This window comes from Tubulanus polymorphus, chromosome 3, assembly GCF_964204645.1.
Source record: "Tubulanus polymorphus chromosome 3, tnTubPoly1.2, whole genome shotgun sequence".
Classification (NCBI taxonomy): domain Eukaryota; kingdom Metazoa; phylum Nemertea; class Palaeonemertea; order Tubulaniformes; family Tubulanidae; genus Tubulanus; species Tubulanus polymorphus.
Genome location: NC_134027.1, coordinates 16388229 through 16410991, shown reverse-complemented (window position 1 = coordinate 16410991; position 22763 = coordinate 16388229). Strand labels below are relative to the sequence as shown.

Genomic DNA, 22763 nt, shown 5'->3' with positions numbered 1-22763 from the left:
AGCCAATTGTTTATCGAAAATCTATAGTGGATAAATAAACAACATCAACAAGAGGTATTTCTGTGATATTTTGAATTTATTTGCAGTTTAAATTTAGCGCCATTCTCGCGAGATTATCAACAACCCGGAAGTAAAATCCAAGCCAGTTTACGCAAAAGGTAGAAAGTTTCTTTTGTCCAATGTCGTATAGCGCCGCTGCGGTCGAAAATCGAACTAATCTGTCAAGTCGATAATTTTCTAAGTGAGAAGACGCCGCGTTCAGTTCGCGGTACACTGTACGTACAGTTTTTCGATACACTGCTGTTCAACAAATTTGTTTTGAAGTTGAAGTTCACAGCGCGCTATTCAGTTTTCAGAAGTAGAGGGCTAAAATAACATCATTCGTAAGATCTCAGATTGAATATTTTCATCAGATTCAGAGCTCAGTTCATTGTATAAAATGTGTTATTTCATGTATTAGACAGTTACTTCTATTACTCTGACAGGAGTTTTTATGTCATAATTTTTTTACCTCATGTGTAACTCAATTATAGCAGAGTTGATAGTTTAATTACCAATTATTAATTTATAAATAAATTAGTATTATTAATCTAATTATTGGATTGATTATTATTAAGAGATATGACATTATAAACATATATATAATGCACAGATATGGATGTTATATATAATGCAAAGATAATGATAATGTATTTCTACTCGCATAGAAATGAGACTAAAGTTTTCCTGTTTGGATATTCTAAAAGCTTATAAGTCCTTTGCCAAGGATATGAATGGTTTGTGATGATATTATGTTAACTAAATTCATTTGTTGGTTGAACGATTTCAATTAATATCGCAATATTTAGCATTCGTGATATAATTAATATGATAGAGATATGGCCATTTGTCTATTGTTTATGTTAGCAAAAGATTGCATTTGATATAGAAGGCTTTAAAATGTTTTGATGTATGGTTGAGATTTTCAAAATAAATGTTATGCTTACATGAGATAATTGGAACTAGATGTTTTATTTCATTTTTATCAAGTATCGATGGATGAGAAGTCTTTCGACGATGTGCAGTTAGCCCATTAGAGTTTGCCTTAAAATACTTTACTCTCAGTCTAAGCTGAATTTAATTCATACCGCCGTTACAGTACCATAAAATTCACACAAAATCTTTAGCGTCATTGGAATAGGACGTCCCCTGTTTCACATCCGGCAGGTGTGTTGACGGTGGGTAAGTTTAATAAGGTACACCAAATCTATTAAAACGATCGCTATTTTAAAATCAAATCATCCCGAAGAAATTGGGGATTCGAACCTATCGGATATATACTGGTACTCGGCGTCTTTCCACTTAACAAAACATCGTCAATAACATTAGTTCTTATTATTGCTAAGTAGCGGCGCTACCGGTACTGTCGATCGGACATTAGAAACTTTCTACCTTTTGCCCAGTTTATAGTCGTTTATATGGGCGCAGCCATTTTCTGCCACTACAGCGCCGTCTAGGTCAATAAAAATGTATTGCAGCAGTAAAGGAAAATGGTGTTGTGATTGAACGGCTCCAATGTTCGGAGCACTCCTTCATATTACAAATCTGTGAACGCGGCCGCACCCCGGCCCTCACCACTACTTAAAGGTGGTTTGAAAATGTGACTGTCATTGATAAAAAAACCCTTTATTGTTCTTTGAGAAAACAGATAAGCTTATATTTCAACTCTGAGTCTGATGCCAAAGGGCCAGTAGCATTCCCGAGATCCTTGGAGTCCGGGCTTGGGTCACGGCTGCCCGTGTAATCGGGCCTCGTCCGTCAATCATTGGAAGGACACCTTCTGCTACATCACCAAGTTAACACAATGGTCACCGAGCCGACGACGGACAAAAACGTTTTTAGAACCGGAAATTATGTATGTACTTCAAATTTCCCAATTTTATCAGTGTATATACTGAAGCCTACGTATCAGAATTATAACTTTAGTCAAAGGTCAAGGTAAAAAAATTATAATTTTGTAAGTGAACGAAATAGTTAAACGTAATACAATAAATAACGAGCGCGGCACGACATAAATGAAGAGGATAATGCGCCAACTAGACTCGAGGACAAGAGACCGGAACGACGAGGCCAAAACTCGGCCTATGCATCTAAACAGCTAATTATCACTAGAGATTTGTACTTTTTACAATTTTATTTGAACGTTTTCTGACAAAATCAAAATAATCAAAGGATAGAAAACATTCAGTCATTCAACTAATAGCAACATTTTCCAATAGCCAATGCGCTACCCTTACAGCAGTTATGGTTTGGTCCACCGAACAACCACCAGGTTCCTCTTTTGCCGTTGCCGACGCAGGTGCAAGGGATTCCTCTCTTCTCAATTTTGACTTCTGAAATTGAAAAAATACGACACACGCGTCACAACTTAAGATCAACATCCGATTTCAGTTATGACTGTCTATTCTGGAGTCTACTTGATTTCAATTTTCCAAATACCAATATTCGGTACCAAGCATCAAATACCGTATCGTTCTTAACAGTGTATGGTTTATGCAGGAGCATCCGTGGGTATAGAAATATGTGGTTATCCAAAGGATACAAACGTCAAATCAACAACAACAAAATATGCCTCAAAAAATTATTTCAAAACTCATTAAAATGAAAACTTGAATGAATTAAGATACGGAATTCTACTCGTAGTAGGTCAATGTTTGCCACATATATAGCGACCTGTTTAAAACGGGTATGAATCGTTTCTAACCAAGTCCAGGAATTGAAGTTACCAAATAGTTAAATCAGAACCGTTATCTAAGAATAAGAAGATCAAACAAAATAACGTGCGCGCAACCGTCACGCCTTACGGAGACAGAAGACTTCGTATGACGGGGAAAAATCGTCAGAATGAAACTCATATCAAATCGAAAGATCAAATTACCTTCGGCAGCGACGGCTCCAACGACCATGAAAATGGCGAGGGCGACGAAAAGAGTTTTGGTAAACATTCTGAAAAATGAATCACATCGAATATATCTGCAAGGTATAACATTAGTTACAATGGATTCATTGGTACGAAATGAAATTTAAAATATCAATACTTTTGATACATTAGCGACCGTTCAGTAATTGACTGTACCTGAATGTTGTTGTAGACTTGAGTGTGCAGACAATTCAGCGAAAAGTGCTCGATTTTAGGTATTTCATTTCAAAATAATAATCGGATTCTAATCGGATAATAATAATTCTTTCGTTGCACAATGTGTTTGTCGTAAATTTGCATATTACGCGCATTAATTCATATCGGATTGGACGTAAAATTACGAGATTTAAGATACGTAAAAAAACGATTTGAGTTCTACATATTTTCAGATGTTTCTGCAGTGAATTTGCATATTCAAATTGTTTTAGCAAATATGTTTTCAGATTTGGCTGGAAAACTTTGAAATTTCGGTCTATTTTAATGCACTCTTCAGGCGCCGTCTTGATGACTTTAGAATGTAAGCAAAGTCCTGACCGAAGTGTTTAAGTGGTTTAAATCCCGTGCAACTGACTGCTGCTCGACTAGCAGTGTCTAACGTCCCGTGCAGTGATGATGAACACTGAGAGCGTCATACACAGTTTTTTAAGAAGGTTCTCCTCCAAGAATATTTAAAGAATATTTGAAGAGGATATGGAACATTTTTTACAATTGGAATTTCTGAGGTAACAAAATATCGGGGGGTGGAGGTGGGGTAGGGTACTAAAGACTCCTAACCCTCCCCTGCTCCACAGCCCCTGTTCTGGCACGTTCGTTTCGGCCAGAAATGGTAATCAGCAAACATGAAGGCTGGTGGAGAGTTTGTAATTACTATCCCTGAAACGAATCTGCCTTATTTTCTATCTTGATTGATCTAACTTTAGGTATCCGGTATCGGCAATAGATTCTTTGCCATACGGATATATTCAGTATAGTAATGAATGGAATGATCAGATCTCGCGCAAAGGACAGTCAAATTTCTTGTAGCACGTACGTAGGACTTTGCTACAAGCATTCTTGGGTTAAAATCAGTTCATTTTCGACATTTTATCAGAGTTATTAACAAAGTGAGTTATTTTATCAGAATATTAACAAAGAACTGTGAACTCGCGAATCTTTGACTCGCGAATGAGAAATAAACTAGACGATTAAGAATGAATCTTTTCAAATCGAAATGATAAGATGAACACATTGACAGCGCTCAACAGTGTTGGATTTAGGGTTGAAACGATCTATGAAATTATGCTTTGGGCCTTAGCTACAAAAATTTGTCACTTGATGAAAAACAAACATGTTGTCGAGTTGCCACGTTTTAAGTACCGCAACTGTGTGTTTTATATATTTAGATTTATGATACACGACAAAAAAAAACTCATAAAGGTTTATTTCGAATTCGTGTACGCCATGGCACATGCAAATCCGCTTTGATGACTGCATTGTTTTCTAAGTATTGGTAGCAAACCGTTTGGCGATATTTATTCAAATCCTGAAAAATACACCTGGAACCAGTTTTATTGAAATAAGGGTTTTTTTTATTAAATGTCTGATGTATTGAATTTTATTTAGAAAGTAAAACACCCAATATGAAGTGTAATAGGAGATTTCATTTAATAGTTGGTGATGCTAATCGCTGACCAACAAGTAGGGGTGGACCCAGGATTTCAGAGGGCAGAGGTTGTATTTTTGGTAAAAAGGGGCATAATCCGATCATATCGAAAACAAAATACTAAAATGTGGGCGGAAGAACTTCGGGGTCGATTGCTCTCGAATTTGCCTTAGCCCCCGCTAAATGAAAACAAAAATGAAAACATTAATATTCAATATCAACCACGAGAAATGGGTCGATTTTTCCGCCTCGGTTTCAGATATTTCAATAACGGCCTTAAAAAGGCACCTTTTTGAGAAGGGGATTACCCCTCTCAATCCACCCCTCTCAATCCACCCTCTCAATCAACCCTTCTCAATCCACCCCTCTCAATCCACCCCTGCGAAGATCCTATATAGATAATTGTTTCCTCTCCTCTTATACGGATCATAAAATGATCATTTGTTATTTTGAATTTCAGATTACTTCAGATTCTTACATTTTGAAGTTGTTTCATTCTTTAACGATTTGCCGGTAGTAAAATGCTAATCGAAACCTTAAATCACCACAACTCTCCCCGGAAATTAACTGAATAATCATTTGAGGCAAGATAAGGGTTTGAAAATGACGAGCTTTCTTATTCCAGGACAAATTGTATTCTTATCACAGATGAAAGTATTCGGTTTCAAATACTATCCGTCTGTAAGCTCTGCAACTCAAATCAAATTGAGGACGAAAAACATTTCCTTCTCGACTGCACTGCTCTCTCAACAATCCGTACTAAACATCTCACCAACATCAATCCCTTCCTTCTCAACCCTAAACCCTGATAAACAATTCGCCCTCCTCTTCTCTAATTATAACAATGATTCTGAAATAGGCAAAGTTGTATGTAACCTGGTAAATGATCTAGCTACCTTTCGTCACAACTCTAATTAAACACGGATACAGATACCGCTTTACTCTGGGTTGAGTGGACTATATAGATACACATGTATGTGTGTATATGTGTGTATGTGGATGTATACGTATATGTATGTATATATTCATTGTAAGTTTATATATAGGCTGCAGTTAATAAATGTCTAATACTCTTATCCTACTGCATTCATGATACTGTATATATGTTTATAGCCTATTCTCTGTTACATTAATTATGTTAAAATTTCCTTCTAAACTGCTCCATTATTATTTTTGTTTTTTTTTCTATTCTCCATGTCTCTTGTTTGTCCTGTCCACTTTATTGAAAATGTCAATCCAATGATGTATATGTTGAACATAAAGGATCAATAAAGTTATTTTGAATTTGAATTTGAACTCTTGTGCTTGCGTGTTCGATTCCCAATTTTCGTGGATATTTCTCAGAATTTTCTAAGTCCAGCGCATTCGCGCATGCGCATTGGATTGATTTGTGGATGGTTTCAACATTACACAAATTGCTCTAACAACGGGTTATAGCAAAAGGTAGAAAGTTTCTTTTGATAAGATAAGATAAGATAAGATATTTATTTCACTCCAACCATAAGAATGGTACGTGGAGGCAAGATTGAATACAAAATATGGAATATAAAAATTTACAAAACATGAACAGAATTATATACATATATACAAAACAAAATAGGAATTAACAAAATTTAAAATCAAACTTTCAGTAATAAAACTATTTACAAACAAAGCAAGTACAGAGATTGAATTATATACAGCAAGATATATCACACGTATATACACAATTCACTGGAGGGATTTGTATAAACTTAAACCTAACTGGATAAATTTAGCTAGTTGTGGGGTAGGATTCCTTAATATTTCCAAGTTTCTGGACATACTTAAATGGATGGAATTATCACGCAGATCACTTAGCAAAGTGCAGTCATAAATGAAGTGAAGCTCATCTCCTACGGTGTTACAGGCAGGGCACAGTCTTTCACTTCGGTCTATATGAGCGTTCGATCGATTATTTACCGGTAATAAATAGGAACCAATTCTGAATTCGAATAAGCTATGCACAAGACTTCCGTCAAGTTGAGTTATATATTTTTCAAGCCTAACATCGTTCTTATATAGTTTGAAATTAACATACTGCTGATCGTCATTCACTTTTTGAAGCATTTCTTGTACGTGTTGGTCACGGAGGACTTGTTTCACGTACTTGGAGAGCGTTTTATAATTTTCCGTGTATTGCTGTAACCATATGTAAGATAAGCCAATTTTGTCCAATGTCGTATAGCGCCGCTGCGGTCGAAAATCGAACTAATCTGTCAAGTCGATAATTTTCTAAGTGAGAAGACGCCGCGTTCAGTTCGCGGTACACTGTACGTACAGTTTTTCGATACACTGCTGTTCAACAAATTTGTTTTGAAGTTGAAGTTCACAGCGCGCTATTCAGTTTTCAGAAGTAGAGGGCTAAAATAACATCATTCGTAAGATCTCAGATTGAATATTTTCATCAGATTCAGAGCTCAGTTCATTGTATAAAATGTGTTATTTCATGTATTAGACAGTTACTTCTATTACTCTGACAGGAGTTTTTATGCCATAATTTTTTTACCTCATGTGTAACTCAATTATAGCAGAGTTGATAGTTTAATTACCAATTATTAATTTATAAATAAATTAGTATTATTAATCTAATTATTGGATTGATTATTATTAAGAGATATGACATTATAAACATATATATAATGCACAGATATGGATGTTATATATAATGCAAAGATAATGATAATGTATTTCTACTCGCATAGAAATGAGACTAAAGTTTTCCTGTTTGGATATTCTAAAAGCTTATAAGTCCTTTGCCAAGGATATGAATGGTTTGTGATGATATTATGTTAACTAAATTCATTTGTTGGTTGAACGATTTCAATTAATATCGCAATATTTAGCATTCGTGATATAATTAATATGATAGAGATATGGCCATTTGTCTATTGTTTATGTTAGCAAAAGATTGCATTTGATATAGAAGGCTTTAAAATGTTTTGATGTATGGTTGAGATTTTCAAAATAAATGTTATGCTTACATGAGATAATTGGAACTAGATGTTTTATTTCATTTTTATCAAGTATCGATGGATGAGAAGTCTTTCGACGATGTGCAGTTAGCCCATTAGAGTTTGCCTTAAAATACTTTACTCTCAGTCTAAGCTGAATTTAATTCATACCGCCGTTACAGTACCATAAAATTCACACAAAATCTTTAGCGTCATTGGAATAGGACGTCCCCTGTTTCACATCCGGCAGGTGTGTTGACGGTGGGTAAGTTTAATAAGGTACACCAAATCTATTAAAACGATCGCTATTTTAAAATCAAATCATCCCGAAGAAATTGGGGATTCGAACCTATCGGATATATACTGGTACTCGGCGTCTTTCCACTTAACAAAACATCGTCAATAACATTAGTTCTTATTATTGCTAAGTAGCGGCGCTACCGGTACTGTCGATCGGACATTAGAAACTTTCTACCTTTTGCCGGTTTATAGTCGTTTATATGGGCGCAGCCATTTTCTGCCACTACAGCGCCGTCTAGGTCAATAAAAATGTATTGCAGCAGTAAAGGAAAATGGTGTTGCGATTGAACGGCTCCAATGTTCGGAGCACTCCTTCATATTACAAATCTGTGAACGCGGCCGCACACCGGCCCTCACCACTACTTAAAGGTGGTTTGCAAATGTGACTGTCATTGATAAAAAAAACCCTTTATTGTTCTTTGAGAAAACAGATAAGCTTATATTTCAACTCTGAGTCTGATGCCAAAGGGCCAGTAGCATTCCCGAGATCCTTGGAGTCCGGGCTTGGGTCACGGCTGCCCGTGTGAAAATCGGGCCTCGTCCGTCAATCATTGGAAGGACACCTTCTGCTACATCACCAAGTTAACACAATGGTCACCGAGCCGACGACGGACAAAAACGTTTTTAGAACCGGAAATTATGTATGTACTTCAAATTTCCCAATTTTATCAGTGTATATACTGAAGCCTACGTATCAGAATTATAACTTTAGTCAAAGGTCAAGGTAAAAAAATTATAATTTTGTAAGTGAACGAAATAGTTAAACGTAATACAATAAATAACGAGCGCGGCACGACATAAATGAAGAGGATAATGCGCCAACTAGACTCGAGGACAAGAGACCGGAACGACGAGGCCAAAACTCGGCCTATGCATCTAAACAGCTAATTATCACTAGAGATTTGTACTTTTTACAATTTTATTTGAACGTTTTCTGACAAAATCAAAATAATCAAAGGATAGAAAACATTCAGTCATTCAACTAATAGCAACATTTTCCAATAGCCAATGCGCTACCCTTACAGCAGTTATGGTTTGGTCCACCGAACAACCACCAGGTTCCTCTTTTGCCGTTGCCGACGCAGGTGCAAGGGATTCCTCTCTTCTCAATTTTGACTTCTGAAATTGAAAAAATACGACACATGCGTCACAACTTAAGATCAACATCCGATTTCAGTTATGACTGTCTATTCTGGAGTCTACTTGATTTCAATTTTCCAAATACCAATATTCGGTACCAAGCATCAAATACCGTATCGTTCTTAACAGTGTATGGTTTATGCAGGAGCATCCGTGGGTATAGAAATATGTGGTTATCCAAAGGATACAAACGTCAAATCAACAACAACAAAATATGCCTCAAAAAATTATTTCAAAACTCATTAAAATGAAAACTTGAATGAATTAAGATACGGAATTCTACTCGTAGTAGGTCAATGTTTGCCACATATATAGCGACCTGTTTAAAACGGGTATGAATCGTTTCTAACCAAGTCCAGGAATTGAAGTTACCAAATAGTTAAATCAGAACCGTTATCTAAGAATAAGAAGATCAAACAAAATAACGTGCGCGCAACCGTCACGCCTTACGGAGACAGAAGACTTCGTATGACGGGGAAAAATCGTCAGAATGAAACTCATATCAAATCGAAAGATCAAATTACCTTCGGCAGCGACGGCTCCAACGACCATGAAAATGGCGAGGGCGACGAAAAGAGTTTTGGTAAACATTCTGAAAAATGAATCACATCGAATATATCTGCAAGGTATAACATTAGTTACAATGGATTCATTGGTACGAAATGAAATTTAAAATATCAATACTTTTGATACATTAGCGACCGTTCAGTAATTGACTGTACCTGAATGTTGTTGTAGACTTGAGTGTGCAGACAATTCAGCGAAAAGTGCTCGATTTTAGGTATTTCATTTCAAAATAATAATCGGATTCTAATCGGATAATAATAATTCTTTCGTTGCACAATGTGTTTGTCGTAAATTTGCATATTACGCGCATTAATTCATATCGGATTGGACGTAAAATTACGAGATTTAAGATACGTAAAAAAACGATTTGAGTTCTACATATTTTCAGATGTTTCTGCAGTGAATTTGCATATTCAAATTGTTTTAGCAAATATGTTTTCAGATTTGGCTGGAAAACTTTGAAATTTCGGTCTATTTTAATGCACTCTTCAGGCGCCGTCTTGATGACTTTAGAATGTAAGCAAAGTCCTGACCGAAGTGTTTAAGTGGTTTAAATCCCGTGCAACTGACTGCTGCTCGACTAGCAGTGTCTAACGTCCCGTGCAGTGATGATGAACACTGAGAGCGTCATACACAGTTTTTTAAGAAGGTTCTCCTCCAAGAATATTTAAAGAATATTTGAAGAGGATATGGAACATTTTTTACAATTGGAATTTCTGAGGTAACAAAATATCGGGGGGTGGAGGTGGGGTAGGGTACTAAAGACTCCTAACCCTCCCCTGCTCCACAGCCCCTGTTCTGGCACGTTCGTTTCGGCCAGAAATGGTAATCAGCAAACATGAAGGCTGGTGGAGAGTTTGTAATTACTATCCCTGAAACGAATCTGCCTTATTTTCTATCTTGATTGATCTAACTTTAGGTATCCGGTATCGGCAATAGATTCTTTGCCATACGGATATATTCAGTATAGTAATGAATGGAATGATCAGATCTCGCGCAAAGGACAGTCAAATTTCTTGTAGCACGTACGTAGGACTTTGCTACAAGCATTCTTGGTTTAAAATCAGTTCATTTTCGACATTTTATCAGAGTTATTAACAAAGTGAGTTATTTTATCAGAATATTAACAAAGAACTGTGAACTCGCGAATCTTTGACTCGCGAATGAGAAATAAACTAGACGATTAAGAATGAATCTTTTCAAATCGAAATGATAAGATGAACACATTGACAGCGCTCATCAGTGTTGGATTTAGGGTTGAAACGATCTATGAAATTATGCTTTGGGCCTTAGCTACAAAAATTTGTCACTTGATGAAAAACAAACATGTTGTCGAGTTGCCACGTTTTAAGTACCGCAACTGTGTGTTTTATATATTTAGATTTATGATACACGACAAAAAAAAACTCATAAAGGTTTATTTCGAATTCGTGTACGCCATGGCACATGCAAATCCGCTTTGATGACTGCATTGTTTTCTAAGTATTGGTAGCAAACCGTTTGGCGATATTTATTCAAATCCTGAAAAATACACCTGGAACCAGTTTTATTGAAATAAGGGTTTTTTTTATTAAATGTCTGATGTATTGAATTTTATTTAGAAAGTAAAACACCCAATATGAAGTGTAATAGGAGATTTCATTTAATAGTTGGTGATGCTAATCGCTGACCAACAAGTAGGGGTGGACCCAGGATTTCAGAGGGCAGAGGTTGTATTTTTGGTAAAAAGGGGCATAATCCGATCATATCGAAAACAAAATACTAAAATGTGGGCGGAAGAACTTCGGGGTCGATTGCTCACGAATTTGCCTTAGCCCCCGCTAAATGAAAACAAAAATGAAAACATTAATATTCAATATCAACCACGAGAAATGGGTCGATTTTTCCGCCTCGGTTTCAGATATTTCAATAACGGCCTTAAAAAGGCACCTTTTTGAGAAGGGGATTACCCCTCTCAATCCACCCCTCTCAATCCACCCTCTCAATCAACCCTTCTCAATCCACCCCTCTCAATCCACCCCTGCGAAGATCCTATATAGATAATTGTTTCCTCTCCTCTTATACGGATCATAAAATGATCATTTGTTATTTTGAATTTCAGATTACTTCAGATTCTTACATTTTGAAGTTGTTTCATTCTTTAACGATTTGCCGGTAGTAAAATGCTAATCGAAACCTTAAATCACCACAACTCTCCCCGGAAATTAACTGAATAATCATTTGAGGCAAGATAAGGGTTTGAAAATGACGAGCTTTCTTATTCCAGGACAAATTGTATTCTTATCACAGATGAAAGTATTCGGTTTCAAATACTATCCGTCTGTAAGCTCTGCAACTCAAATCAAATTGAGGACGAAAAACATTTCCTTCTCGACTGCACTGCTCTCTCAACAATCCGTACTAAACATCTCACCAACATCAATCCCTTCCTTCTCAACCCTAAACCCTGATAAACAATTCGCCCTCCTCTTCTCTAATTATAACAATGATTCTGAAATAGGCAAAGTTGTATGTAACCTGGTAAATGATCTAGCTACCTTTCGTCACAACTCTAATTAAACACGGATACAGATACCGCTTTACTCTGGGTTGAGTGGACTATATAGATACACATGTATGTGTGTATATGTGTGTATGTGGATGTATACGTATATGTATGTATATATTCATTGTAAGTTTATATATAGGCTGCAGTTAATAAATGTCTAATACTCTTATCCTACTGCATTCATGATACTGTATATATGTTTATAGCCTATTCTCTGTTACATTAATTATGTTAAAATTTCCTTCTAAACTGCTCCATTATTATTTTTGTTTTTTTTTCTATTCTCCATGTCTCTTGTTTGTCCTGTCCACTTTATTGAAAATGTCAATCCAATGATGTATATGTTGAACATAAAGGATCAATAAAGTTATTTTGAATTTGAATTTGAACTCTTGTGCTTGCGTGTTCGATTCCCAATTTTCGTGGATATTTCTCAGAATTTTCTAAGTCCAGCGCATTCGCGCATGCGCATTGGATTGATTTGTGGATGGTTTCAACATTACACAAATTGCTCTAACAACGGGTTATAGCAAAAGGTAGAAAGTTTCTTTTGTCCAATGTCGTATAGCGCCGCTGCGGTCGAAAATCGAACTAATCTGTCAAGTCGATAATTTTCTAAGTGAGAAGACGCCGCGTTCAGTTCGCGGTACACTGTACGTACAGTTTTCCGATACGCGCCGTAGTGTTTTAGTTCAAATAATCGACTGTGGTGGCGCTATTGTACGGTAGGGTCGAGACGAGAACGGGTCGAGACAGTAACGGGTCGAGACGGGAACGTGGATGGCTCATATATATATGGTTCACAAGCAAACATCAATCAAATTGCATATGGCTGGGCCCACGATTTAAATCGCATCGGACCACAATTAGGTTAGTAGCGTGAAAATGCGTAGTACCTAGGTCTAACTGCAGTTTCGATCACCCTTCCACTACTTCCTTTAAACTTAGACATCGACTTTTCCGGCAGCGATCGCTCAGCCCCGACACGAAATAAAATCATGCGGTCTTCAGTATTTGAATTTTAAGATCCTAAACCTTCCGATTTCTGATGATTCGTCGCTTATTCCGGGTCCTAAGCTGACGAATTTTGCTCTTGAAAAATGGTATATTTCGATTTCTATTTTCTTCAACTAAAATGCAGGACCCAGTTCCACAGTTGTGAGTTAGAGTTAACTCTGAGTTAAAGTTAGTTCATTTGCAATGTTTTAACCCAGGGTCAAATCTAAACTCAGAACTGTGGAACTGGACCCAGATTTATACACTAAACCAACCCCAAGTGATAAAGATCGATCTTATTGGTTGATTCCAAAAGATTTTAGCTCATTTGCATTGATAGACAGGATTATGAATGATTTTACTACGCGATGTCAAAACGCTTAGTAAAAATGCGCATCACACTTTTCCTAATCAATAATGGTCGTCACAATCGATAGTGGCGTCCCGCGCGGACATGAACATACCTAACTTCAGTCGCTTACTATTTTGTTATTTCTCGTCCGATTTTGATAATCCAGGCATGATAGGCCTATGAAAGCTAATAGCTTCCTGCTTCTAACGAAAATAATCCCGCTAACTTCCAATGAATAGTTCGTGAATTATATTGTCTTTAAACGCGAAATTAGGGTCGAAATCGCCTGGACCGAAAATGCTATGACGCCGGTTTTTGCCGATTTCGAAATTTAAAACATTGAGTTCGACACAAAATCCTTCACCGATTTTGATGGTCGAGGGCTTCAAATGCGCCAGCTGGTGCTGCCACCCTTATAATTTCATAATTTTTATGGCAATCTAGCGATCTTTAATGCCAGTTGCAGCAGGAATATATCGTCCCTGAATGTTCTTTAATTTTTTCCTTAATTCTTATCACTCCGGAATAACTTTAAACGCTGTGGCTACTCGTACGGATTACTCTGGAGGCTATTCGTACGGAACTAGGATCTGTATGCTAATAACTGTCGCTGATTGGCCGATTAACGCCGCGCATGCGTACAGAGGTGCACGACTTAGAAAATTCAAGGAAAGTGTGGAGAATAGAGTTAGGGAAAAATAGCGGATCGAGCGAGACTCGAACCCGGGCCAGTAAATTACTAGTGCAGCATCATACCACTAGACCACCGAGCTCGCTGACAGTCGGTCGAATGTTTTAACTACATATAGCCTCACCTTACCCTAACCCTATCCCTTCCCGTACACATAATTCCAGAGTTATCCGACGGGTGCGTACGAATAGCCTACGGAATTATTCGTACGGGTCCGTACGAGTAGCCACTTCGAACTTTAAATGCAATGGAGTTGAGATAAAACATCAAAATCAAAGAGTGTGTATAATGGTGAAAACTTGCAAACTTTCTCAATAGCTAAATACGTAAATTTACATACAGTACGTAAATTTACGTAGATACGTAAATCTACATATTTTAATCGACCTGGGGCCGGTTGCTCAAAAGTTGGTTAGAGTTAACCAGTGGATAGTTGATATGGTGACAATTGAAATTTCATTGTTACTATGGTATTTAACGGGCGGTTATCTTTAACCAACTTTTGAGCTCCTGGTTAGTTACCTAATCGTTGGTGGTAAGCTTTTTTTAATCGGATGGGCTTATACCAACGTTAGGGATGACAAGGGCCAAAACACGGCTGAAAAAAGTAACACTTCAAAAATATACTTTCTATTGACTTCAGTCCACAATTAATGGCTCGATTCACAATTTTTATTTTTGATAGTTTTCAAACTTATAGGCCTATTTCAAATCTAAATTTCTAAAAAATAAATTCTGGTTGAAGAAAAATGTGAATACCGTATTTTCCGGTGTACAAGTCGACCCAGTGTATAAGTCGAGGTCAAATTTTCAGTTTAAAAAGTTGTGCTAGGGCTATAGTCGGTGTATAAGTCGAGTCGCTTCTTCATGTGTTTACATATGTCACATTGAAAACAGTGCCTATGTCATTCTCATAGTAGTTGAGAGTCTTTACCACTGTTTGCATTATTAAATCATTGGGATCTGTTGTTTCTAATATTAAATTACCGAATTAGTGCTCATTGTTTGTATCGACGTGTTGAATGTATAGTGTATATGTTGTATGCCGCGCTCGTGTAGTCTAGTATTAGACTCACTGTGTAGGCCTATTGATTATTGGCGCGCTGCCACAGCATCGCGGCTTTTATAAACACTGTACAATGAATATAGGCGGGTTTTCTTTCTCTTTTGATTTTTAGCCCACTTGGGACTTTAGTCCCAGCGGGCTATTGCGTTCACTTTTCGTCCGTAGACGGAATCCAGTTATTTTGGGAAGTTTTGAAGACGCTTCAAGGTGATGTCTTGATATTTGGTTTATACATGTATCTACCCTAGACACATCTTCAGCCCAAAAACTGGCCCTGTCAGAATCAAGATGGCCGACTGGCAGCCATTGTTGTTCGTCAAAATCAGCACTTTTTACACTTTTTGAACTTTTTGACGGTAATTTTGAAGACGCTTTTATCACTTACCTTGATCTTTCGTAGATATTTGAATCCCCCAAGGGCCCATCACCATAAGAAAAATTGGGTCGATCGGACTCAAGATGGCCGTCCTATGACCTTTTTTGTGCCCAAAAATGTCAATTTTGGCCCAAATTCGGAGTCCTGTAGCTTCCTACTGGTTTGCCATTTCTCATTGCAATTTGTGAAGGTTATTCTTTGGAAAGGGATGTTTTATACCTGAGCCAGGTATTTTTGATCGGCCAATTATGACGCAATTGGCGGCCATCTTGGTATCATCAGTACTCATTCGTGGGTGGGAAAAAGTTTTTCCACATTATATTGATACCTAAGCATATTTTGTTGCCACAATCAATTGCAAAGTTGTAGCTCATGACATTGTCTATAATTGTGGTGAGTTTTAAGGACATTAGTTATTCTATATGGTCACCAGGGGGCGTTGAGTAGGAGAATAACTTAGTATATCCTTATTAGATTGGTATCGAGGCATAATTTGTTACCATGATCAATTGCAAAGTTGTAGTTTATGACATGTTATATGATTGTAGTGAGTTTTAAGGTCATTGGGTTTTGCATATGGTCACCAGGGGGCATTGAATAGTAGAATTACTTAGTATTTCCATATCAAATTGGTAACGAGGCATATTTTGTTATCACAATCAATTACAAAATTGAAGCTGCTGACATGTTCTATGATTGAAGTGAGTTTCAAGGTCATTGGTTTTTGTATATGTTCACCACGGGGCGTTGAATATTGAAATTGTTAGATTGTTGAGCATTGGAAACCACTTCCCAAGTGGGCATGGTGTCCCTGGACCCCTAGTATTGCTACCTAGGCATATTTTGTTACCATGATCAATTACAAAGTTATAGTTCGTGACATGTTCTTTGATTATGGTGAGTTTCAAGGTCATTGGGTTTTGAATATGGTCACCAGGGGGCGTTGAATAGTAGAACAACTTAGTATTTCCATATGTAATTGGTAACGAGCCATATTTTGTTATCACAATCAATTACAAAATCGTAGCTGCTGACATGTTCTATGATTGTGTTGAGTTTCAAGGACATTGGTTTTTGTATATGGTCCCCAGGGGGCGTTGAATATTGAAATTGTTAGATTGTTGAGCATTTGGAACCACTTCCCAAGTGGGCATGGTGTCCCTGGACCCCTAGTTAACATTTGTTAATTTTGAAACATTTCCAGACTATAAGACACTATTTTTATCAACATCCTAAATTCTAATTGGTGTATGAGTGTAGCCTAACATAAATTAATATTCCATTTCATCATGCCAACCTTGAACTCTAAACATCGTCAGTTTAAAACGATATCGAAAGTGTAGCCGGTGTATAAGTCGACCTACGTTTTTTGGACATGATTTTTGGTCTCAAAAACTCGACTTATACACCGGAAAATACGGTAAGTGTTGATTTCTTAATTGTTTGGTTTACCTTTGTCAGCGATATGATGTTGGCATTGAGCCAATTCATGTAAAATCGCGGTACGTTTTTTTATGTGAGCATTTGTTTCATTGGTTTTCGGCTTAAACGTATAATCGATGCGATTGAAGACTTGGCGAACCTCCGTCGATGACATGGTCAACTGAGTTAAAATTCTACGAAAAACTGTTTTTGGCGGGAAAATTCATAGCTCTCGCGTATAAAATTGCAATGACCTTGATTGGGGGGCGTCGTCTCTACTAGCGAGTGGGATTGGCTGTTTTTGGGATATACGGGGAATTCCGGCGCTACTGAAATAATTATGGTAAAGCCATAGAATGGTGTACGTTTCATTGGACTAGGTGCCGTTTACGTGCGAATTTCAAATGCTAGTTGCTGGTGAGGATGTAATTATTTCACACATCCGCCATAGGTATTGTTTCATTTTAATACCTGGTGGTTGTTTTGATTGACATTGAAGTGTAAGCGAACATTCACTTACACAAGGCCTCCACGTGCGCGCGGAGTGCTACATGACACAAGCTTGTACAGTACACAACTAAGGGTGATGCTGTAACGCGTGGATGTTTGACATGAAAATAGGTTGAATAATCGTAGCAGAAGATGAGCACTGTGTTTTCTGTTTGATAGAATTTATAATAAATTGTATTTTCTTGTGATCTGAAAATATTAAGCAGCAAACTACAAGTATAGGTCGAGGTCTGAATATTGTAGTCGTAAAATCCAGGATTTAAAACGATCTAATAGCCGATTTTTTCTGTACCGGTATTTTACTTCCGCGGCCTCATTGGAAGAGGTTTCCAAGACCCTATATTCAGCCACCCTCTGATATGTGACATCGTATGAATTTTAGGCCACCCCATATTAATGGTCTGTTTGCCGTAACCCGACCGACCCCGACTTCAAAGGTACCAAGTGAAAAATTTTTTTCTTGGATTCATTGAAATAAATTTTATTTTTAGCCCACTTGGGACTTTAGTCCCAGCAGGCTATTGCGTTCACTTTTATTCCGTCATCTGTCCGTCCATCCGTCCGTAGACGGAATCCAGTTTTTTTGGGAAGTTTTGAAGATGCTTCAAGGTAATGTCTTGATATTTGGTTTATACAGGTATCTACCCTGGACACATCTTCTGGCCAAAAACTGGCCCTATCAGATTCAAGATGGCCGACTGGCAGCCATTGTTGTTCGCCAATATCAGCACTTTTTACACATTGTCAAAGTTTTCGAGGGAAATTTTGAAGACACTTTTATCAATAACCTTTATTAATAAGCCCATCAACATAAGAAAATTGGGTCGATCGGACTCAAGATGTTCGTCCTATGACCTTTTTAGTGGCCAAAAATGTCAATTTTGGCCCAAATTCTGAGTCCTGTAGCTTCCTACTGGTTTGCCATTTCTCATTGCAATGAGGAGCCCGCCTTCGCGCACCTGCTCCCAGGCGGCGCTGATCGTCAACTCGGTTATTTTGAACCACCGTGCATCGCCACTTTTACTGAACGCTTTAAAGCGTTATATTATATCTAATAATGCCCACGGAGTGTTGTGTTCCACTTTGTGGAACGCTTGGGGGGCATGCCTTTCCGAGAGATGAGAAGAGACGCAAGATTTGGATCACCGCGGTTCGAAGGGGAGAGGCGAACTGGCAACCATCAAAACAGCGTTATTTGTAAAAGCCATTTTACGATGAGTGATTATGTTGAGGCAACTACATCAGGTTCGTAATCTATTTTCACTAAGGGGAAGTGGATATTTACCGATGCGGCATCATTTCGGAAACGCTATGGCCTATTGAATTGAGGTATATTAGTTTACTGTCACCCGCGTGAGAGAGAATGGTCATTTATTTCATTATTTTTCACAAAAAGATATAAATGTCATGGATAACGTTTTATAAGTCAATATTTAATATCTAGGTTGTGTTAAGAAGTTTTGATGGCAATATTTATGTCTTGAAATTTAGGGATTGTAATTGGAATGTGTCTGCTTCGTCGGCTCAACATTCATCATTTGCTTAGCTACATACAACTAGCGCCATCTATCGATTATAAATTAAAACGTAGAATTTTTTTTTGAATGAAATTGCAGTTTTTAACTATTTCTCTGTACTCAACAAACTTAAAAATTTTTTTGGGAACTACCCCGCTACAGCGACGCCTGAAAAAGAATGCAGTGCCCTCACAATTTCCATGGACTCAGGAGATTTCACCTGCAGGTGCCGACCGTAATGAACGCTATTTAAAACGGAAACAGCTCTTGTCAGAAAATGAGTCAATGGCTTAAAGACAAAGAAAGCTGGCTTTGAATGAAGTTGCAGCCTTTGAAATAATTAACGAAACGGTCAAGCCAAATGAAGATGAAAATCAGGGTGAGTATTTAAAGGTAGTGGGAAAATGAGGAAAATTTCCCATTTCATTCTCATTCTGCTGAGCTAAAAGTTGACCCGGCCACCTGCCTATCTACCCTGTACATTACTTCTTGATGATGTAAAAACCATTTCAATAATGTTTATACATACACATTGATATGTCATCAACATTGGTGCTTCAAAATATAACAATTACAAACGTGAATTTTGTTGTTTATTTGTTATATTTCAGAATTTTGTTAAATTCTAATGAGTATTTTTGAGAGGATATGCACTATACGTCATCAATATATCGGGGTTAGACTGGTTGCCGGGCAATTCAATTCAATTATCGATATACTCAAATCCATAATAATTTTATTGATCCTTGGTATTACAAAATTTATATTACGTTATTTTATTGTTGACAATATTAACAATGTTTTGTTTTTCAAGGCGTCAAGTTAGTTCTTGTTTTAAAATCATGACCAAGCTATTGAACCATAACAGACCCGGCAGCTAGGGAAATTATAAACTGCTTACAAATTTCATTGCAGTTTACGAAATGAAGCAGCCAATAAGGAGAAATAATTTTTTAGCCACTTTGGGTAGACACTACATTAAACATAAGCAGTTTATTTTTGTATTTTCAGATTCGTCAGATAACGGTTGTGATAGTAGTAATGTGATCGTCACTAGGCCAATTGGAATTCAGTTTGAACTTTTAGGAAACTATTCCCCATTAGACCATTTTGGGCAAACCGATAAGAGCATACATTACTACACTGGGCTGGAAACTAGACAAAGATTCTACTTCGTGTTAAATGTTCTTGGACCAGCTGCACACAGTTTAAATTACCATCATGGCTGTGTGCCAGATTTAAAAATTGAAGAACAATTTTTTATGGTCCTCATGAAATTGAGACTTTACCAGTGTGATTTTGAACTTTCGCGAATGTTTAAGGTTACTGAGAAAGTGGTTGCAAACATTGGAATTACATGGATTAATTTCATGGCAAATGAACTAGAAGACATTAATTGGTGGCCACGCAAGGAACGTATTCGTTATTTTATGCCTTCGGATTTGGGCTTGAAATTTCCATCCACACGTGTGATTTTGGATGGCTCAGAGTGTCCAATAAAAAAGCCTAAGCATCCACTAGCCCAACAATCAACGTATTCTACCTATAAGAACCGAAATACAATGAAAGTTGTGGTTAGTATTAGCCCAGGAGGCGTTGTTACATATGTTTCCTCGGCATATGGAGGTGCTACTAGCGACAGACAGATCACTGAACGTAGCGATGTGCGGAAATTGTGTGATCCTGGAGACAGTATAATGGTGGATAAAGGGTTTAATGTTGAAGACCTGTTTGTGCCTCAAAATGTTAGTATTAATATTCCATCGTTCTTTAGAAAAAAGAATCGAATGTCAGGCCAGTCTGTTATTAAAGATAGAAAAATCGCCAGCAAGAGAGTGCATGTAGAACGTATCATAGGTCTTGCAAAGACATTTAAATTTTGACGCAGCCTTTGAACTATACACTGGCAGGAAAAATTATAAAAATTTGCTTTTACTTGTGTAATTTTAGGCTTTGCATAGTATCAAGAAATGCCTAAAACATGTAAAAATGTTTGAAGTAATAAAGTATAAAAATGATCATATTCTTTAAAAAGAAATCCTGTGGATTAGCTTTTAAATGATTTTTCAACTTCGAATGTTCTGGGAAGTGAGGTTCTTTCTGTGGCCATCCCGCGACGATTATTTGTTCTGTTTGTTGTTTAAATAAAGAGGCCGCACTCTTTAGCTTCCTGAATGCCTGGATACTCTCAGCGAAATTTCTTTTTGGCCACTGATTCATATTTCCGTCCATGAACAATGGGAGCAGAATTTATTTCCTGGCTACACATCAGGTCTGAAGCAAGTTTTGTTAAATTCAGGATGGGAGTTGCAAATTCTTCCATATGAGGATGCCGTTAACCGTTTGCTTTCATAAAACCAGACTTTATTTCTCGACTGTCCTCTTGTTTTCGTCTCTATCTCCCGGATATATTCTTCCGTAACAGACCCATGGGTGAGCTCTAAAAATTAAACGGGCTTGATAAGTTTAATTATAAAGAATATAAATAGTAAATCTGTGTGCTCAATCTAAGACTAATATTCTAGTCATATTTCAGTTTTAGTTGTACCTTTTCCCTTTTCAAGAATTCATCTACATCTGTTGAACTTCCAAACTGATAATCATTAGTAATTCCATAAGGATTTGCTGGGTTGGACAGCTGTAGAAATGGCATGTCATACTGAAACTAAATGTTTGGAGACAATCATTCATTTGCACAATTATTGGCTCAATACGTAAAAATAAACCTAAATCATAACTAGGCTACATGTATTTAATTTTTGGAGATAACAAACCTGACAGTTCAACGCTAGATTTGTGATGGTATCGATACGATTCGGACGTCTTCTATATTCTACAGGTCTTGGATCATACAACATCTGGGACTGTTTACGCATTTAAGCAATATTTGAATCTCTCATAAGACTCCCTTTATAGGCTTTAGCTCTGTGAAATGTTTGCAGCACCTGTAAGATGAAATAAAATGACGTAGAGGTTTCTTGATTGAAGAAAAATAGTTCCTTTTTATAAGAAAAATCAATCACATTGCACACTGTTTTCATAGAGATATTAATACTTGCCTGAGTGCATGTGGTTTCCGAAATGATATCTTTCTCCAACAAAAAACAATTGATGGTATACAGTACTGTTACAACATGTTTACAGTGAGCGGTTGGCCCTTGTCCAGCACCACATTCACACTGGCTCTCTTCAACGACTCCATCTTTATCAACCTTGATGAGAAGCATTAAAAGATAAAGTTTAAAGTTAACAAAATACCGGTACTTATTCTCTAAGGTTAATGACCAAGGAATCATCAAGTCATCTTTTTTTGGTGAAGCGAAAATAAAGACATCCTATGTCTAGGTAGGATTTATGTAAGTATAACAGTCCTTCAAAGATTTTTAATATTGAACAAGTCGATTTCATAGATAGAGAATTTACAAAAAAAATGTTTTTGATTTAATATAAACAACGGATGTACGGATAGAACATTTCTACTAACCTTGACATCCACCCTGTATTCCACAGTCTTTTTCATCTCTGCCCACACGACTGCATTCAAGAAAACATAATCCGATGCCTTTGCCAAGTGTATATGACGTACAAACCTGTTTAGAGAAAAAGAAACATTTGCATGAGGGAAACAACAAATTGTGACCTAAGGATTCGGTTATATGTGTGTTACCTACCTTTGCCTGTAGAGCTCTTTACATTTATCATCAA

At 37.1% G+C, this 22763-nt stretch overlaps 3 protein-coding genes and 1 pseudogene across 13 annotated transcripts in view; 2 read left to right on the top strand and 2 right to left on the bottom strand.

Moving 5' to 3' along the window:
• Window positions 1–2154: 2154 nt before the first annotated feature.
• On the bottom strand, window positions 2155–3190 carry LOC141902588 (delta-actitoxin-Avd1h-like). The gene is made up of 3 exons (XM_074790392.1): window positions 3116–3190; window positions 2918–2985; window positions 2155–2372 (listed from the first exon to the last, which is right to left on the bottom strand). Exons 2-3 carry the CDS (start codon window positions 2982–2984, stop codon window positions 2236–2238), a joined length of 204 nt encoding a protein of 67 aa, XP_074646493.1. The 5' UTR covers window position 2985; window positions 3116–3190; the 3' UTR covers window positions 2155–2235.
• A 5584-nt stretch (window positions 3191–8774) lies between these two features.
• LOC141902553 (delta-actitoxin-Avd1h-like) lies at window positions 8775–9810 on the bottom strand. Its single transcript, XM_074790335.1, has 3 exons — window positions 9736–9810; window positions 9538–9605; window positions 8775–8992 (listed from the first exon to the last, which is right to left on the bottom strand). The coding sequence occupies exons 2-3, from the start codon at window positions 9602–9604 to the stop codon at window positions 8856–8858; spliced, it is 204 nt and encodes a 67-aa protein (XP_074646436.1). The 5' UTR covers window position 9605; window positions 9736–9810; the 3' UTR covers window positions 8775–8855.
• A 2971-nt stretch (window positions 9811–12781) lies between these two features.
• LOC141901878 (ELKS/Rab6-interacting/CAST family member 1-like) overlaps window positions 12782–22763 on the top strand; it is a 237058-nt gene continuing 227076 nt past the window's right edge. For 9 of the 11 annotated variants that reach the window (XR_012618869.1, XR_012618870.1, XM_074789418.1 and 6 more), the window contains exon 1: window positions 12782–12998. The gene's annotated coding sequence lies outside the window, so the exon portion shown is untranslated. Of the gene's footprint in view, window positions 12999–22332; window positions 22415–22763 lie in introns of those variants that run through there. The other 2 variants (XM_074789424.1, XM_074789417.1) reach the window with 2 other exon arrangements.
• On the top strand, window positions 18645–21036 carry LOC141902128 (uncharacterized; annotated as a pseudogene).